The sequence below is a fragment of the Chiloscyllium plagiosum genome, unplaced genomic scaffold (genome assembly GCF_037043375.1).
Source record: "Chiloscyllium plagiosum isolate Xiang-an unplaced genomic scaffold, Cpla_swu_hap1 HiC_scaffold_10, whole genome shotgun sequence".
Classification (NCBI taxonomy): domain Eukaryota; kingdom Metazoa; phylum Chordata; class Chondrichthyes; order Orectolobiformes; family Hemiscylliidae; genus Chiloscyllium; species Chiloscyllium plagiosum.
The window spans coordinates 20,826,368-20,847,474 of NW_028270148.1; the positions used below are offsets into that span (position 1 = coordinate 20,826,368).

The 21,107-nt window shown below is 41.1% G+C and overlaps 1 protein-coding gene across 6 annotated transcripts in view; it reads right to left on the reverse strand.

Annotated features, from left to right (window-relative positions):
* sdccag8 (SHH signaling and ciliogenesis regulator sdccag8) overlaps window positions 1–21,107 on the reverse strand; it is a 355,401-nt gene that overhangs the window by 108,145 nt on the left and 226,149 nt on the right. For all 6 annotated transcript variants that reach the window (XR_015758360.1, XR_015758359.1, XM_087991185.1 and 3 more), the window contains exon 15: window positions 9,211–9,319. Coding sequence is in view for 4 of the 6 variants with exons in the window: in XM_087991185.1 (XP_087847311.1) it covers window positions 9,211–9,319 (109 nt within the window). In the remaining 2 variants the exon portion in view is untranslated. The remainder of the gene's footprint in view (window positions 1–9,210; window positions 9,320–21,107) is intronic.

Genomic DNA, 21,107 nt, shown 5'->3' on the forward strand with positions numbered 1-21,107 from the left:
TATAGTTTTCCTACCAAAATGAATCAATTCACAATTCTCTGCATTAAATGTTATCAAGCATTTGTTTGTCCATTCTACCAGCTTATTTATGCCATTCTGAAGTTCTGCACGATTATCCAGACTGCTTCCATGTTTCTTACCATCCACAAATTTTGCAATTGTGCCTTGTATACCAAGGGCTCGGTCAATAATACATATCACGAAAAGCAAGGTTCCTAACATCCACTCTGGAGAACTCCACTACAAACTTTTTGAAAACCATACACCAAGCATTGTTCTCTGTATCCTTTCACTCAGCCAATTTCATATCCATTCAACTATCATCCTATTTTATTACATAATTTATAACTTTGCTCACAACTCCATTGTGTAGCACTTTGTCAAATGACTTTTGTAACTGCAAGTACACCAAACAGCATTATCCTCATCAACACTCTCTGATACCTCATCTATAAACACTAGCAAATTTGTTCTTAATGACTGGCTATTATTTTTAAATAGTAAGAATTCACCAGTCGCATTGGTGAATACAAAACACTGCTTTTGCTCTTGTAGTAATATTACTTAAATGTCTTACAATGACAGAATCTCCAACCATCGAGTAATTGGGACTGCAATCTTCAATTTTTCAGCGTACTAATGAACTTTCAGATAATGCATAAAAATTTGGAAGACAAATAACCTATTAAAATAGCCAATGAGAATCAAATTACCTTTAGCATTCTGAGCTCCAAATTGTCCTGGGTCTCAAGTAAGCACCTAATTAAACATAGACACTCACAGTCCATCTGGGAAATTTCCACAGTTTAAGGATTGGCCCACAACAAAAAAATCCGGTATGCTCTCAGCTGGCTTGTCTTTCTGTTTCACTGGACAACAGAAACACTAAAAACTCAACGCATGTAGATGAATGTGAAATGGAAATCATCAAACTTCCACTGTGTTACTAGGTCGAAAGAGTGTATATTCACTTTAAGATAGAAACTGTTTTCTGAATTTTAAAGTAAATTTAAAGTACAGCCTCAGCTGCCAGAACAGAACAGTGAAGAGACGGGCAGTTCCAAAATAGACACATAGAATCACATAATCCCTATAGTGTGGAAGCAGGCCATTTGGCCCAACAAATCCACATGGACCCTCCAAAGAGTAACCCACACTAACCCATTCCCTCTACCCTATTACTCTACATTATCCCTGACTAATGCACCTAATCTACATATCCCTGAACACTATGGTTAATTTAACATGGCCAATTCACCTAACATGTAACCTTTGGCTCATTCAGAAGGTCAGGAGGAATGGGATTCAGGGGAACATAGCTGACTGGATACAGAATTGGCTGGCCAACAGAAGACAGCGAGTGGTCGTAGAAGGAAAATATTCTGCCTGGAAGTCTGTGGTGAGTGGTGTTCCACAGGGCTCTTCCTTGGGCCTCTATTGTTTGTAATTTTTATTAATGACTTGGATGAGGGGATTGAAGGATTGGTCAGCAAGTTTGCAGATGACACAAAGGTTGGAGGTGTCGTTGACAGTATAGAGGGCTGTTGTAGGCTGCAGCGGGACATTGACAGGATGCTGAGATGGGCTGAGAGGTGGCAGATGGAGATCAACCTGGATAAATGCGAGGTGATGCATTTTGGAAGGTCGAATTTGAAAGCTGAGTACAGGATTAAGGATAGGATTCTTGGCAGGAACAGAGGGATCTTGGTGTGCAGGTACATAGATCCCTTAAAATGGCCACCCAAGTGGACAGGTTTGTTAAGAAAGCATATGGTGTTTTGGCTTTCATTAACAGGGGTATTGAGTTTAAGAGTCGTGAGATCTTGTTGCAGCTCTGTAAAACTTTGGTTAGACCGCAGTTCTGGTCGCCCTGTTATAAGAAAGATGTGGATGCTTTGGAGCAGGTTCAGAGGAGGTTTACCAGAATGCTGCCAGGACTGGAGGGCTTATCTTATGAGGAGAGGTTGACTGAGCTTGGACTTTTTTCATTGGAGAAAAGGAGGAGAAGAGGGGACCTAATTGAGGTATACAAGATAATTAGAGGCATAGATAGAGTCGATAGCCAGTGACTATTTCCCAGGGCAGAAATGACTAACACGAGGGGTCATAGTTTTAAGCTGGTTGGAGGAAAGTATAGAGGGGATGTCAGAGGCGGGTTCTTTACACAGAGAGTTGTGAGAGCATGGAATGCGTTGCCAGCAGCAGTTGTGGAGGCAGAGTCATTGGGGACATTTAAGAGACTCCTGGATATGCATATGGTCACAGAAATTTGAGGGTGCATACATGAGGATCAGTGGTCGGCACAACATCGTGGACTGAAGGGCCTGTTCTGTGCTGTACTGTTTTATGTTCTAATTGGCTGTTAAATGGATACTGAATTTTGGTTGCTATTACAACAACAATTCAAATTTAACCAATTAATTCAAACTATGCCCAGGATACTAAGACCCAATTGAGTTTGAATTTATTGTATTGACAACATCAGACCAATGAGAGAGAACTTTTGTGGGACGGGGTGTTTATAAAACCATGGCATTTTGAAAATTGGTCAGAACAATTTCCACCGAATAGCAAAATAACCACCATAGAGCCGGAGAGCAAAGGCCATCTGAAGAAATAAACATCTTGCTCTCAAGAAATTTCAAAAGGCACTATCGAGCAAAACATACCTTTTCCTATTAAAAAAACTCACAGTAAAAAGAAAGAAGACCCAGGGAGAAGACAGCACAATTGGAAGACCAGAAGGAACACAGCATACGAGACTGTGTGGACTTGAGATTAAGTTAGAACAGATCTAAAAGTTGAAGTTCTAAATTGGAGGAAGGCTAATTTTGACGGGATTAGGCAAGAACTTTCAAAAGCTGATTGGGGGTAGACGTTCACAGATAAAGGGACAGCTGGAAAATGGGAAGCCTTCAGAAAAGAGATAGAGAGTCCAGAGACAGTATATTCCAGTTAGGGTGAAAGCAAAGGCGAGTAGGTGTAGGGAATGCTGAATGTCTAAAGAAATTGAGGGTTTGGTTAAGAATCAGAAGGAAGCATATGTCAGGTATTGAGAAGTTAGATCAAATGAATCCTTAGAAGAGTATAAAGGCAGTAGGAGTATACTTAATAGGGAAATCTGGAGGGCAAAAAAGGGACATGAGATAGCTTTGGTGAATAGAGTTAAGGATAATCCAAAGGGTTTTTACAAATTTATTAAGGACAAAAGGGTAACTAGGGAGAGAATAGCAAAATCAGCAAGGCAGCCTTTGGGTGGAACAACAGGAGATGGGGGAGATATCAAAGGAGCACTTTGCATCAGTGTTTACTGTGGAAAAGGATATGGAAGGTATAGAATGTAGCGAAATAGATGGTGATGTCTTGAAAAATGTCCATATTACAGAGGGGGGACGTGCTGGATGTCTTGAAATGCATAAAAGTGGATAAATCACCAGGACCTGATCAGGTGTACCATAGAACTCTGTGGGAAGCTAGGAAAGTGATTGCTGGGCCCCTTGCTGAGATATTTATATCATCGATAGTCACAGGTGAGGTGCCGGATGACTGGAGATTGGCTAACGTGGTGCCATTGTTAAAGAAGGATGGTAAAGACAAGCCAGGAAACTATAGACCAGTGAGCCTGACGTTTGGTGGTGGGCAAGTTGTTGGAGGGAATCCTGAGGGACAGGATGTCCATGTACTTGGAAAGGCAAGGACTGATTAGGGATAGTCAACATGGCTTTATGTGTGGGAAGTCATGTCCCACAAACTTGATTGTGTTTTTCGAAGAAGTAACAAAGAGGATTGATGAGGGCAGAACGGTGGACATGATCTATATGGACTTCAGTAAGGCATTCAACAAGGTTCCCAATGGGAGACTGGTTAGCAAGGTTAGACCTCATGGAATACAAGGAGAACTAGCCATTTGGATACAGAACTGGTCTCAAAGGTAGAAGACAGAGGGTGCTGGTGGAGTGCTGTTTTTCAGACTGGAGATCTGTGACCAGTGGAGTGCCACAAGGATCGACATTGGGTCCACTATTCGTCATTTATATAAATGATTTGGATGCGAGCATAAGACATATAGTTAGTAAGTTTGCAGATGGCACCAAAATTGGAGGTGTAGTGGATAGCGAAGAAGGTTACCTCAGATTACAATGGGATCCTGATCAGATGGGCCAATGGGCTGAGGAGTGGCAGATGGAGTTCAATTTAGATAAATGTAAGGTGAGGTGCTGCATTTTGGGAAAGCAAATCGTAGCAGGACCTATACACTTAATGGTAAGGTCCTAGAGAGTGTTGCTGAGCAAAGAGATCTTGGAGTGCAGGTTCATAGCTCCTCGAAAGTGGAGTCGCAGGTAGATAGGATAGTGAGGAAGGCGTTTGGTATGCAGTCCTTTATTGGTCAGAGTATTGAGCACAGGAGTTGGGAGGTCATGTTGCGGCTGTACAAAACATTGGTTAGGCCACTTTTGGAATATTGCATGCAAATCTGGTCTCCTTTCTAATGGAAGGATGTTGTGAAACTTGCAAGGGCTCAGAAAAGATTTACAAGGATATTGCCAGGATTGGAGGATTTGAGCTTTAGGGAGAATTGAATAGGCTGGGGGCTGTTTTCCCTGGATCATCAGAGGCTGAGGGTGACCTTATAGAGGTTTATAAAATCATATGGGGCTTGGTTAGGATAAGTAGACAAAGTCTCTTTCCTGGGGTGTGGGAGTCCAGAACCAGAGGGCATAGGTTTAGGGTGAGAGGGGAAAGATATAAAAGAGACCTAAGGGTCAACTTTTTCACGCAGAGGGTGGTACATGTATGGAATGAGCTGCCAGAGGAAGTGGTGGAGGCTGGTACAACTGCAACATTTAAAAGACATCTGGATGGGTATATGAATAGAAAGGGTTTGGTGGGATATGGCCGGGTGCTGGCACGTGGGACTAGATTGGGTTGGGATATCTGGTTGGCATGGACGAGTTAGACCAAAGGAACTGTTTCTGTGCTGTACATCTCTATAACTCTGTGACTCTAATGTAATGTTAATAATTGTGTTTTTGGAACAGTGTATTGATAGCATTGTGTTCAGTTAACGGATCGTGGTTAGTTCGGGGAAAGAGTGTTTAGTTTGTCAATAGTTTTGTTTAGTGTTCACTTTAGAGTTAGGAAAACAAGATTAGATTCCCTACAGTGCGGAAACAGGCCATTTAGCCCAACAAGTCCACACCAACCCTCCGTAGACTAACCCACCCAGACCCATTCCCCTACATTTACTCCTGATTAATGCACCTAACTATATGGGCAATTTAGCATGGCCAATTCAATGACCTGTACATCTTTGGACTGTGGGAGGACAACTGAGCACCCAGAGGAAACCTACAGAGACACGGGGAGAATGTGCAAACTCCACACAGAGAATGGCCTGAGGCAGAAATCGAACCCGGGTCCCTGGTGCTGTGAGACAGCAGTGCTAACCACTAAGCCACCGTGCCGCCCAAATTGTTTTTTTTTCTTTAAATAGCAGAAATGTCACTCACATTTTAACAGATTACAAGGTGAAGTGAACTTTTCTGGGTCTTTGGTTTTAATGAACAGAGGGGTTCAACCTCTGCGTCTTAACAATTGCATAATGATGATTCCTCATCAAAGCTGGACTGTGTGAATTACAAAGTGCCAGATGACACATAGCATTTTGCCTAGGAAGCTTACAACCCAATGGCCTTACCATCAACTTCACCAGCTTCAAAGTCCCTCCTATAGTCTTATCCTATGTCTAGCCCCACCCCTCCTCCTTGCTTCCCTGACCTATCCTAAACTGTCCATCCTCCTACTCACCTATCTAGAACATAGAACAGTACAGCACAGTACAGGCCCTTCACCCCTCGATGTTGTGCCAGCCTTTTATCCTACTCTAAGATCAGATAACCTACATACCCTTCATAGTACTAACTTCCATGTGTCCAAGAGTCACTTAAATGTCCCTAATGTATCTGACTCTACTACCACTGCTGGCAGTGCATTCCATGCACCCACCACTTTCTGAGTAAAGAACCTACCTCTGAGATCTCCCCTAAATCTTCCTCCAATTACCTTAAAATTATACCCCCTCGTGATAGACATTTCCACCACGGGAAAAAGTCTCTGGCTATCCACTCTATCTTTGCCTCTCAATACCTTGTACACCTCTACGAAGTCACATCTCATCCTTTTTTGCTCCAATAAGAAAGGCCCTAGCTCCCTCAAACTCTCTTCATGAGACATGCTCTCCAGTCCAGGCAGCTTCCTGGTAAATCTCTCTAAAGCTTCCACATTATACTGAGAGAACCAGAACTGAACACAATATTCCAAGTGTAGTCTAACCAAGGCTCTCTAGAGCTGCAGCATAACCTCGCGTCTGTTAAACTCATTCTCCTGCGAATGAAAGCCAACACACTGTACACCTTCTTAACAACCCTATCAACCTGGGTGGCAACTTTGAGGGATCTATGGACATGGACCCCAAGATCCCTCTGTTCCTCCACATTGCCAAGTATCCTGCCTTGAACCCTGTATTCAGCATTCAAATTTGACCTTCAAAACTGAATGACTTCACACTTTTCCAGGTTGAATTCCATCTACCACTTATCAGCCCAGTTCTGCATCCTGTCAATGTCTTGTTGCAACCTACTACAGCCCTCCACATTGTCCACAACTCCACAAACCTTTGTGTCATCAGCAAACTTCCTAACCCACCCTTCCACTTCCTCATCCTAGTCATTTATAAACACCACAAAGAAGTCCCAGAACTAATCCCTGCGGAACACCACTGGTCACCAAGCTCCAGGATGAATACTTTCCATCTACCACCGCTCTCTGTCTTCTATAGGCCAGCCAATTCTATATCTAGACAGACAGTTTCCCTGTATCCCATGCCTCCTTACTTTCTGAATGAGCCTACCATGGGGAACCTTATCAAGTGCCTTACTGAAATCCATTTACACCACACCCACTGCTCTATCTTCATCAATGCGTTTTGTCACATCCTCAAAGAATTCAATAAGGGTTGTGAGGCATGACCTGCCCCTCACAAAGCCATGCTGACTATCTCTAATCAAACTATGGTTTTCCAAGTAATCATGAATCCTGTCTCTCAGAATCCTCTCCAATATTTTGCCCACCACTGACATAAGACTGACTGGTATGTAATTCTCAGGATTATCCCTATTCCCTTTCTTTAACAAGGGAATAACATTTGGAAGATGCAAAGATCATAGCCAAAGGTAATCTCTTCCCTTACTTCCTGTAGTAACCTAGGATATATCCCATTTGGCCCAGGTAATTTATCTATCCTTATGTTTTTTTCAAAATTGTCAACACATCCTCTTTCCTAACATCAACCTGTTCTAGCATATCAGTCTATTTCATGCTGTCCTCAGAAACGTCAAGGTCCCTCTCAGTAGTGAATACTGAAGCAAAGTATTCATTAAGGGCCTCCCCTACTACCTCCGACTACGGGTGCAAGTTCCCTCCACCATCCTTGATCGTCCCTACCCTCACTCTGGCCATCCTCTTGTTTCTCACATAAGTGTGGAATGTCTTAAGGTTTTCCTTAATTCTACTCGTTAAAGCTTTCTCATGCCCCCTTCTAGCTCTCCTAAGTCCACTCTTCAATTCCTTCCTGGCTACCTTGTAATCTCTAAAGCCTTGTCTGATCCTTACCTCCCTAATCTTAAGTAAGCTTACTTCTTCCTCTTGACTAGATGTTCCACATCCCTTGTCACCCAAGATTCTTTCAACCTACCATCCCTTCCTTACCTCAGTGGGGCAAATCTGTCCAGCACTATCAGCAGGTGCTTCCTAAACAACCTCCACATTACTGTTGTGCATCTCCCAGAGAACATTTGTTCCCAATTTAGGCACCCCAGTTCCTTCCTAATAGCATTGTAATTCCCCCTCCCCCAATTAAATATTTTCCCATACCATCTACTCCTATCCCTCTCCATGTGTATAGTAAAGGTCATGGAATTGTGATCACTACCAGCGAAATGCACTCCCAAGAGATCTGACACCTGGCAAGGTTCATTGCCAAGCACCAAATCCAATATGGCCTCCTCTCCAGTCAGCCTATCTGCTCCACCCTTCCCACTGACCAATTACAATAACCATCTACCTGCATCCCCCATCACCATCCTATCTACTCTTCCTCCAGCCCCACCCACTCTCTCTGTATACTTCTGGGCTCCCTCCCACTCCCCAATCTGAATGAAGGGTTTTGGCCTGAAACATTGTTTTTCCTGCTTCTCAAATGCTGTCTGACCTGCTGCCCTCTTCCAGCTTCACATCTATTGACTTTGACTGCAACTGTAGTCTTACTGTCACATTGTATGTAAAATCGATATGCCAACTTGTTTGGAAAAGAGGATTTGAACCTATACAAGGCACATGATGAGGATGTAATTTTCTTGTCCGCTGTTATCATAACATCAGAAACAGTTATATAGAGACAGAATTCACCAGAAAGCCATCTAACCAGTTTCAAGTCAGCAGAGAAGCCAAGATAATAGGCACCTCAAAAGTGGGAGAACGACATTCCTCAACCTGTTCCAACTTCAAGTTCACCTGAGTAACAACCTCCTAGAAATTCAAGAAAGAGAGGTCTTGCAGCATACTGAGAATTCTGTGCTTTAACATCTTGCCTTCAGCTAAAAGCTTCAATTCACCAAATAAACTAATAGCCTTGCATGAAGGAGAGTGCATCCATTTAAATCGTAATATATTATTTTCCTTCACATGTATCTAATCTTATGGGTGTGAGAGTCAACTAAGTGAAACATAGTTTCATACTTTTGGGTCAGAGGAATCTCCTTTAACTTAAAATTCTCCAAAATGGGCTGTTGGAAATAGTTTTATTTGGGGCATTCACTGTAAAAGTATAAAGTACACATCCCTCATATAAAAAAAGACACATACCACTGGAAATATGAAAACATGTAAATTCTGCACAATATTTTACGTCATAGGATATTACTTGCAAGTAATTCAACATAAAAGCAGAGAAGACAACATAATAAATGCACTGATAATACAAGCAAATTATGGATGCACAGAATGTGCCATTGTATACAATTTTTGGGCAACGTAAAATTTGAGATCAAAGTAACCATATCCCACAAAACTGTGCCATAAAGGTTAGGAATGATTTTTTTATGACAATAATTATAAACTCGTGTCAGGGATAAAGTCAGGAATGATTCCTACCTGTTTTTTTCTGTAATCTTCTCCAGTTTTTGGTTTAATATCTGACACTCTGCTTTCAATTTGTTTATGAGTGTATTCTGGGAACTAAGTAATACCTCCAGTTCATTAACTAGAATAAAAACAGAAGAGTTTGTATTACATTAGTCTACTAAACAGAGATTAGACTTTGAGATTATAGTCTTTCCATCTGAATTTCACCTCCCATTTCTCAATCTTTCTATATCTTGAGGATATAGCAACTTAAAGTAAAATAAATGAAATAAATGTGTTACAGATGATGGCCTGTGTTTTTCAACTGTCAAATCATTGGTAATTCATTAATTTTGGAATTATGATCTGGCTTCTAAAATACTAAACTAACTGCAATGATTTTATTCTATTCAAGTTTTAAAAGGATTAATATTAACATGACATTCCCAATCATTCCTAAATTCAAAATAATGGACTGAGTAGCATGGATTTTGTAGCTGCTCCTATGATTGCAGGCTTATTTCTCAATTTACTTCTAGATTTATTATGATTATTGCATTTCAGTCATATAAGATTTTCATTTTAATTCATTTTTGATTCTTTTAACAGTTGTGTTAACAGAATTTCTGGAAAGGTCTAGACATATCTTACTTCCATATTTCTTACAGTTATTACATTTCTGAGTCTTCTTATGGACCAGACCAGACCTCCTCAAAATATAACAAGAAGGTAACCTAGACTCTAACTTATTCTTATTGCAAAGGTAAATGTGAGGTTCTATGTTACAGATGCAATTCCATTGGTCAAACTACTCAATATTAAGCAAAATATACTTTATTCAAACACAATAGTTAAAATCAACAAAAGAAAGAGGAACTTAGAATAACATAACTCTGTTGGAAAAGTTAACAGAATAATTGATTATTTTACTACTAAACAGAAACTGTTCCAATATTGTAACACCTCATAAACACACCGTTCACCAAGACAAATTCAGAAAACACAATTGTCTCCAGTGAAACTCCAGCAGCCCAGGAGGAAAAACATCCAGAGAGACAGTGCAGCAGTCGGGAGAGATTCACTGCCTTCCAACTCTGTTGAGACCCCAGCAACAACTGCTGAATTCTCAAACTAAAATTCCTGGTTCTGTGGGTGGGAGCTTGACCACACCAATTTACTCTGCTTAAATTGTTCCAACTTTAAAAAGAAAACAAGGTTTCACAAGTTTTTTTTATATATAGACTGCTAGGCACCTGTCTCCCAATCTCTTTCTAAAAGAAACCAGGACAAAACACATTTCAACATCAGCACACTTTATGTGAATATTTTTATTGTGACAAACTTAGATAATGAGTTCTGATTAAAGGTTCACCTGAAACATTAACTTGGGGCAGAATTTTCCTATCCCTGTAGGATAGTGTGTGTAATAGTGACAAAGGTGGAAAATACAGTGTGAATGAAAAAATTCACTCTCAATGTCAAGAAAAGAAGCCGCCCCAACCCTTAAAGGACAACTTCAGAACCTCACATTTGAGTAGAGATGTCTTTATTTCCAGGCACTTGCTTTTCATTAAAACACAAATTGTCTTATTTATGTGACACTTCCTATTACATTCTCATGTTGAGTGAAAATAATGCACGGTATATTGATAGTTGTAGTTGCCAAGCCTTGGTGAGATGCGTATGCACTGTGTTATGGACCAGACCAAACCCCTCAAAATATATTAAGAAGATAGCCTAACCTCTAACTTTTTCTTATTTTAACAGCAAATGCCAGACATTGCATACCAGGTCTTGAAGCATAACACACTTCGTTCTTTAACTATATTTAAAGTATAACAAAAGAAAGAAGAAATTGAAAAACTTAACTCTATTGGAAAACTTAACAAAATAATAGGTTATTTAACTACTAAACACTAACTGTTCCAATATAGTAATACCCCATAAACACCCCTTTGGAAAAGGCAGATTCAATAAAATAGGTCATCCCACATGCAATTCTCCAGTTCAGGAAGAAAAACATCAAGAGAATAACGCAGAGAGACAAAAGCAGGGAGAGAAGTACTGCAGCTTCCAAACCCAGCTTCAAGATTCCAGCAACTACTATTGAGAAACTAAAACTAAAAATCCTGGCTCTGGGGAGCTTGACCCCACCTATTTAGGCTGCTTCTACCGTTATGATTTTTTTATTGGTTTCAAATATACAGCTTGTTGCCTCTATCTTAAAAACTCTCTTTAAAAAAACCCAGGACAAAATACACCTCTTAAAGCCATAGTATTGTAACAAGTAGCAGAATTAGAATAAGTGCTCGGCCTGCGAGTATAAAATAGCAGAGAGAAGGTGGTGGCATCTGTGCTTGCAGAGTGCAAAAGATCACTGATCTTTCAACACAATAGGCATCCCTTTTCATCCAAGACACAGCACTGACTTAGGCATCAATCTATGTCCAGACTGCTTGTGTCTGGTGGCGTGGCCTCCTCTCGTCATCCAATGAGTAAAGGAATGCCCTCCTCTTCACCATACCATCCACCAACACCTCCAGGTGCCTGTTCACAAAACGAGGAGCTAGCTTGACTTTCTTCTGGGTCATGTCTTTGGTGACAATGGCTGAGCACCACAGTGAGAATGGGTTTCTAGGTCGCAGCATCTGAAATGATGTTGCAGCTATGCTTTAAATATGGTGCCAAAGTGTGTACATCAGTGGCAAGCAGTTCCACCTATCTAACCACATGATTTCTCATCAAAGGCACCTAAGAATTCAGTTGCATAATTATTGAGGTGAAGAGCTGAAGATTCCCCAGGCCATGGTGGACCAGACACTATAAATTTCACTCACCAAAACATTTTCACTGCAATTAGGAAAATTTCACTCTTGTTTTGTATCTCCTCAAATACTGCCTGAACCACTGAGCATTCTTGACAATTTCTGTTATCTATTCAGTTTTCTGGCATCTCCATTATTTTGTTTTTGTAACTTACAGATATTTCAAGTACATAGGTAAAATCATTTGGGAACTCTACTTTAGAATTGGCATCTAACTTTTATGTCAATCTTGAGATTCCAACTTCTTATCATTAGCTTCACCTCACATTGTTTAACATGAGAGTGAATATAAAATTTTCCTTTGTTCGTGTATACTTGCAAAACTTTGCTACTTTTGAGATCTGTGTTGCCATTTAAACTTATTTTAAAGGATTGCTATCCCACAGCATATTTACATGACAGGATCTTAGAGACCAGTAACTTTTAAAAAGAGATTTGAATTTCCAGCTATTAACTGAAAACAATACACTATAAGATTACATGTTTTAAACAAAAAAACATTTATTGTACAAGACTAAACCAAGCAGTCAGAAGTAACTTACATTATATTTTATAAACACATATCTTACACACAAATACCTTGACATGAGTCTCCCTGCTTTATTTTTATTACCACCCAAGTATTCTATATTTTAGACGATTTTGAAAATTCTTTCACTTTTCTTGACACAAAACCAATGCATGCTACCACTCTCAGGAATTCACTTTGAATCTCCTCAATGTTCACACTATTCACTGAACTGTCAGATTTCTTAAGGTGCTTGCACAAACAACTGGTTAGGCAAACCTCCTAAACCTCATGATTGTGGTCAGCACAACTCAAGCATGGGCCTTTCTTTTTTTTGCTTTGTACCTCTGAAACTATCCATATTTTCTAATCGCCATTTGCTACTGGTCTACAGTTCATGGTACATTCTCTCTTATTTCAAAACTGCATCCAGTTTAACTGCCTGTTTCTGTGGGACATCAAACAGAAATTCAAATAAAAACCCTCCAGGTTGCTTATCCGGAAACCCAAGACGAAGATTTAGACTAATTACCTCCAATTCCTAAGTCTTCCCTCTGTTCTAGGATGCCATATGACTAGTTTTAATCTCTTATTGTCCCAGGTATGGATATCCCAGGCTGGACTTTACACCCACCCCTTATAGGCATGTTTTCAGCAGGTGGCTGGGTGGGGTACACATAATATAGGTAGGTATCGAGTCTACCATCTTCTTGTCCTCCAAGTTCGCCCCCATAACACAGCAGCTGGGCAGGCAATGAAATCAATAGCCCAGCCATCATATTTAATAATTAAGGGTTAATGGAGCTTGTAATAAGGCCAAATGACCCAAATAATATGCTGCCCACATATAATACTGGCATAGTGAGTGCTCTTGTTGGGTACTGGCAGTGTCTCTACATTTGGACCAGGACTGGGTTCAAGACCCACTTGCCCAGAGGTGTGTCATTACGGGTGGCATGGTGGCTCAGTGGTTAGCACTGTTGCCTCACAGTGCTGGGGACCCAGGTTCAATTCTTGGGCAATTTTGTGTGTGGAGTTTGCACTATCTCCCTGTGTTTGTGTGGGTTTCCTCTGGGTGCTCTGGTTTCCTTTCACAGTTCAAAGATGTGCAGGTTAGGTGGATTGGCCATGCTAAATTGCCCAGAGTGTCCAGGGATCTGCAGGCTAGGTGGATTAGGCATGTGAAATGTATGGTTACAGGGATAGGGTAGTGATTGGCTCTGGGTGGGTTGCACCTCAGTGGGTCAGTGTGGACTTGATGGGCCAAATGGTCTGCTTCTACTTAGTAGGGATTCAGTGGACATGAAAATATATAATACTAGCATGGGCTGAATGGTAGCCCTTTTTCTTCCCATGTTTTAAACAGTCCAAAAGGAAGGGGAGATGCCTTCACATATTTGGAGATTCCACCTCCCCCCCACGTTCCTTCCTAAGAAAACAACACATGCCCTTTCCCTAAACTGGCCTAACTTTTTCTACCCAATACCCACAACTTACTTTACTCTGGCAATCCACTGGGCCTTCTTCATTCTACTTCCACTAGCCCTGGCAACACCCACTAATAAGCCAATACTGCTGACCAATCAGAGCAGCTAGAAGCTGAAAGGTGGAAAGCCCACTTGCTACCACTTTATCTTGACACAACATAAAATGGCTGCAGGGTGGGCTTCTTATCAGCTGTCTGTGACTTTCTTTCTGGGAGGTGGCAATGAGCAGCCCACTTCCCTTAATTCTGCACTCCATCTCTACCAAAAGACTCAGAAAGAGATCATTCATTGTTCAGTGTTGAACCACTTCCAACTCTGACCTTACTAAATAAACATGGGCCATCCCTTGCATTGCAATTACTTTAGGTCTGTTTATCAGCGTCTTCATTTAATTTATATTTCATAAACTAAATTCTTGAATTAATAAAATGTCTTTTAATACTAAAACAAATGAGTCACAAAATTAGACATTTCACAACAACATTGTGTGTGGAAGGTAGGAAGATTATTTAATGAAAAATAATTTGAATAGCTTGTGAATTTCACTCCAAAATTCAGTGCATTAATTGCAGAGAGCCTAAAATTTTGTTTAAGATTTAGATTTCACACTGCAGACTTTCAGAAAGAATTTACTTTTCCCATATTATCTCTAGGGTCAGGTCTTTATCAGAGCACATCAGTTCTGTTGCCCTACTTTCCCATGGTATGCACTACCATCTTTTAAATATTTTAAAACTGATGTTGATTGCACCCTGACCATGAAGCTGCCAGTTACTTTTCTTCTTCTGCATAAGTTAATTGTTTAAATCTTAGAGTTTTCTCATTTTAGAATAAGTTATTTTCTATGTCCCAATCATATAAAACAAAATGTTGTTTTCCATCACATAAGCTAAAAGCAAACCCTGCAAGCTACAGTAGCCATGACACTGCTCACTCAGAATTGGATTGAGATTAATAACAGCATTGTTCCAAAATGCCATGTATTTTGAGTGAGTAGATCACTATGATATTGTAAAAATGAAATGGTTGAGAGATTAATTGAGTCTGGGTTAGAGTGGTGCTGGAAAAAGACAGCAGGTCAGGCAGCATTCAAGGAGCAGGAAAATCGACGTTTCGGGCAAAAGCCCTGAGAGATTAATTGAGCAAATCTTAAATTGCATCTAAGCATCTACAGAATCTGATGGAATTCTGAGATTTTCACAAGATTCTGACACTAATGAGCTCACATAAACTCCTGGTCCCGCTTGCATCACAGCCTCTGCCGAAATCTCTTCCACTTAAGCCGGACTGCTTCGCTTCTACACCTTTCTTTCCAGTTGGGCTGGCCTGAGTTTTCCACTCCCTGTTCACTCTACTCCTGCTCAAGTCTTAGTTGTACTTCCTACCCACCCCTGTACTGTAGATTCCAGAAAGGCAATCAGCTTTTTAAATAGGTAGAACACACCTAATGTCTGCTGTGGTCCTGATTCTAAGTCTGGAACTGATTTATTAACTACTAACCTTTGTTCCTGAAATTCTAGTCTTACGAATCCTCATTAGATGATTCTAGATAAAATTAAAATTCAATTACTGTTGAGAGTTTCTTTTTATGCCAAAGATCAATTGGGGCTGGATTTTCCTGATGGCTTCAGGATCCTGGATTCACACTCAAATGGGTGTCTCAGACCTGAATTGTTATGGGGACTATGTTGCCCATCACCCAGAGGATCAAATTGAAAATCCCACTTGGCCTCTGAAATTATGCTTTAATACAGAACTTGCCAAATTGTATGTCATGACTATCCCTGCCACCCCAGGTCTTGGACTAATTTCTGGTAGCTGTGAGGCCCCCTTAATTCTCTTCACTTTTTCTATTGGTGCATGTAGCGTAACAGACAGTTCTTTGGAGACAGATTGCTCCTACAAAAAAAACCTGTGGAAAGGCAATTGCTAGTTTTCTTTTTATAAAAAAGAAAAACCTGCAGTTTAAACAATTCCCATCATGCTGAATTTCCCCCACCATCACTGCCACTCTCCACCGACCCTGGGATATTATGAAGTTTGCAGCACTAAGGTGCAGTCACACTGGGAAAAGTTTAAGAATCGACTAAGAGGATCTTTTAACTTAATTAGATAGCTGCATCAACCTCCTTTCCACCTCCTCATCCCTACCAATGTCACTTCCTGGAAAATGGCCATAATTAGGATCAAGCCTGAAGAGAGGCTCATGGCTGGCAGTGTGAAATTCCCAGCCTGCCCACCGTCATGTTAGAGGTTAAATTCAGCCCCACAAATTGGCTATAAGGCAATGAAACAATCTTATTTTGACTGCATCAACACAAATAAGATGCTTTCCTTTCCAAGATATGTCAAAACATAAATCTTCTGGGTTATCATTGCTGTACCTGCTCAGGCCTATGACTAAATATTAACAGTAACTCAGGTGCCAAACCTCCCATCGCCTTCTTGACTGGGTTCCTAGCTCACAGTATCTTTCTATCCAACCATGATGCAGCACCTTCTGCACTAGCTGGGACCAGATTTCACTGCCTAACAGAAGAGAGACAGAAAGAATAAACAGACCAAGGACCATAACCCAAGGACAATCAGCATCATCCTCAGGCCCAAGCCTGAAGCTGCATCTGCTTTTTTCCCATGGAACTCGAGAAAATCATTTCTGGAGCTATCCCTGTTTGGCATGGAGGCTCAACAGTACATAATGAGAAAAAGCAAAAAATAGAAATGGAGGGAGATATGCGAGATGCGTAAAGACAGAGAGATGAACCAACGGTGCTCCTCGTGCAGGCCTGATTTGTGGCAGGCATCATCAGCATGACCCTAGTGGTGAGGATACTTACCATTCTTTCTGACCCAGAAAACTTTGACCAGATCATCATTGTCAGAGGAAGTGGAATCCAAGTACATAAACCTAATGCAACAAATCTATTGAGTCCACATATTTAACCAAAAGTACCTTGGGTGGGGGACTTTAATATGTATCACCAGCAGGACTCAGTGATACCGCTACTCACTGAGTTGGTTGAATGCTGAAGAACATAGTTGTCAGACTGGACCTACGGGGTGGCTATGGGGGCGGCACGGTGGCTCAGTCGTTAGCACTGCTGCCTCACAGCACCAGTCGATTCCAGCCTCGGCGACTATCTGTGTGGAGTTTGCACATTCTCCTTGTGTCTGTGTGGGTTTCCTCCGGGTGCTCCAGTTTCCTCCCACAGTCCAAAGATGTGCAGGTCAGGTGAATTGGTCACGTTAAATTGCCCATGGTGTTAGGTACATTAGTCAGAGGGAAAGGGTCTGGGTGGGTTACTCTTCAGATGGTTGGTGTGGACTTGTTGGGCCGAAGGGCCTGTTTCCACACTGTAGGGAACCTAATCTACAGCAGACAGTGAGAGAAGAAGCTTCAGGAAAACACCAACTTAATCTGATTTAATCTACCTGTTGCACATAAATATACTCATGAAAATATTAGGAGAGCCCATCATGTGGAGACAGTCATTTCTTTCCCTTCATTATGTTCTGAGGCATTACCACTGTGTTAAAAGCAATAAATTCACAATCCAGATCTACAATGCACAATTCAGTATCTGCGAGGTGCAATCGGTAACTTCATAGTCAGGCATATCCCTTATTTTTACAGTTATCATCAAAACAGAGGATCAAACCAATTTCAATGTGCAGTTCAAACAAACATGCCAGGAGTAGGTGTACCCCTATGCCTAAATATGAGCTGCAGACCTCAGGAAGGTAAAACACTGGGGCATACTAAACAACAGAGGCAGCAACCGAAAGGCAGAGTTAAGTGATTCTACAACCATCGGATCAGATTGAAGTTCTACTGTCCTGCCACTTCTCACCATGCATAATGGTGGACAATTAAGTAATTAATGGGACAAGGAAGTTTTAATGAACATCCCATCCATAATCATGGTAAAAATCCAGCATGTGAGGGTAAATGACACACCTGAAGCTTCTGCATCCAAATGTGTCACGTGGATGATCTGTCTCAGCCTCCTCGTGACATCCCCGCCATCATAAATGTCAGCCTTCAACTTAGTCAGTACATGCGAGATTGGCTTGGAGTGACATAGCCACAGAAGGTGAGCTGGTCTCCAACTTTTAAACTGTAAAATACAGTTGAATGAAGTAGCCCACATACCATTCAGGCTTGGTCTGATAAACAACAAATAACATTCACACAAGTGCCAGGCAATGATCTTCTTCATTAACATCACTGAGTTCCCTCCTTTCAACATCTGGTGGGCACTGACTATAAACGTAACTGACCCAGCCATATAAATGCTGTGACTAAAAAATGCATGTCAGTGGCAGCAAGTAACACACCTTCTGACCTCACCTGCAAGACAGAGGTCAAGGGTGTGACTGAATTGTCTCCAATAACCTGGATAAGTGAAATTCCAACAACACTCAGAAAGCTTAAGAAATCCAGAACAAGGCAGCCTAGTTGATTTGGACCCCATCCACCTTGAACGTTCACTTTCTCTACCAGTGTAGTACACTGGCTATAGTGTGTACCATCCCAAAGATGTACTGCAACAATGTTTGACACACCTTCCAAATTTGCAATTTCTTCTACTATAGGAACAATGGCAGCAGCACAACAGCAGAAACACAAACATAACTGCCTGACTTGTCTTGTAACAGGTAGTAAGGCAGCCAACACAAGGAAAAACCTACTTGATCTCATCCTCACCAATCTACCAAGTCACCCCAACATGTATTGTTTTAATCATTCGTGAAACAAAATAATGGAACGTTCTGCCTAATGGCATGGTGGGACCACCTAAAGCACATGGACAGCATCAGTTCAAGAAGGCAGCTCACCAGCAACTTCTCAAGGGCAACTAGGGATGAGCAATAAATGATGTCCCAGCCAACATGAACAAATTTAATGAATGCATCCCATGAATGAATTTTTTTGAAAAGTTCAAGGTCGCAGCTCACTACCAGCTTTTCAAGGGCCAATTAGGATGGAAATAAATCTTGCTCATGTCATCGATGCCCACTTCCTCAGGATGATCTCAGCCCTTTCACAGCCCACCTGCACATCTACATTCATCAGGTTAGTAACTGATTGTACATGCATCCATCACTATATTTGCCAATGCTACAGAACACATCATACAACTGGCTTAAGCTAATTAGTATTTCCTGTATTCACTCAGCAGATGTGCATTTAATGGTCCAAGAACGTAACTGCACTTTCAATGGAAATACTCATGTACTTATATGGCTGAATTAAAGTGGTACTCATGTCATGAACCGCCTTCTTCATTTTCTGTGCAAGTCTGCAAAGCCTCAGGCAAATCTGCCTTTGCTATTCCAAGCAAACCAAATTGTGAGTGATCCCCGGGTTTCTATTTCTGACCAGGTAAATATGATTGGAGCGTTCAAGATGGGAACTGTTCTATCTCCATCGCATGATCCATGTGACAGTAGTTCCAAAGTCTTAGGTTTCATTGAGGTGCATATATCTGTACAGGCGGAAGGAAATGGGGACATTAAAGAGTGTGAGAGGAACTATGCTCTTGACGGCATTCAAATTAAAGGGAGGACTGACAAGACTGGAGTGAGAGCTTTGGGATACCATAGGAAGGGGAGAGATGGTGTCTTGAACTTCAGGGGAAAGGGATATGCGAAACATTTGGGGAAGCAAATTATGGGCTTGGAAGCACAGTGCCCAGAATTGCAGCTTTGATACATTAGAATTAACTTTGGTAACACAAGGTAGAAAAACAGCCATATCCTGGAGTGGGGCTGTGGGCATTACAGCCTGACAATCCCAGATACAGTTGAAAGTTGAATATTTGGGTGGTTTAGATGTAACAATTAACAAGTGGCATGATCTAGCATAACTGGAGATACTGGTCCGTCATACGTTAGCACATGATAGAGGTGTGAATCTGAGGCTTTTGAGATTTCTTAATAGTGGCAATGACCTTTTAGCAAGGACCCTCTTTTCTGCAGTCAGCTAATAGAGTTGAGGTCTATCAACAGTGGATAGTGTGAATTCAGAGGTTGGCAGTGCGGCAAGTGAAAAGGCTGTCTCCTGGCAGCATTGAGGAGATCAGAGCTGTGGAAGCACATGGAGCAGGAAGGCCTGAATACCTTAGGGATGAGAATTATGGGGTTTATTATGAGGAGGTGGGGAGATTGTGTGTTGCTTGTTGTCCATTTTATAGTATCCTGACTGAACATTATCCCTACTTCCACTTTATGGATCATGGGCGTAAGTTGGCAGAGTGGATGTTGCAAATAAGTAAAGTTATAATGCATGAACTTCAATCTCTATTTGCTAGTCTTTTCTGTTAATTAAATATGTACTGCCAAATAAAAAAGTCAGAACATGAAAACACCTGACTTTATTGCATTTATTGCAACTAGATGAGTGAGATTTTGCCAGACACAGGAATGGCAGTTCCCTTATAATTATCATAGGCTTCAAGCTGAGATAGAGAACACTCAAACAGTCATGAAATATTAGTAGGGAAGCCGAAGTAAAGGCATACCTTTGGAAGCCTAATTGTGGATGCATAATAAACGGTGACAGGCCCATTCAAGAACAAGGCAATAGAGCAGCGCCTACAGAAAATAAGTAGATATTGGCAAGATTTTTTTTTAGTCATTTATTTGAGGGTTTGGTTTGTATACTTATGCAACTAATTTAATTTTTAAACATTTATAATTTTTCTTCCCTCTCCTAAAAAACATTCCACAATTATATAAGATTCATTGAGGACAAGGGTGAACATCCTGTAGCTCTGGTGTCATAAATGGTTCTCTAAATGCAAAAAAGCATTTGAGATTTTGGAGATTTGTAGTTCAGGTCACGGATCAGATTGTAAGTTTGCTCGCTGAGCTGGTGGGTTTGTTCTCAGCTGTTTCATCACTATGTAAGGTAACATCATCAGTGAGCCTCTGGTGAAGCGTTGGTGTTCAGTTCCGCTTGCTATTTATGTAATTGGTTTGTTGTGGTAGGTGATATCATTTTCAGTTCTGCTTCTGGCACGAACAGCGAGCAAACTTACAACCTGATCCATAACCTGAGCTACAAATCTTCTCCAAACTCTCAAATACCTACAGATGCAAACA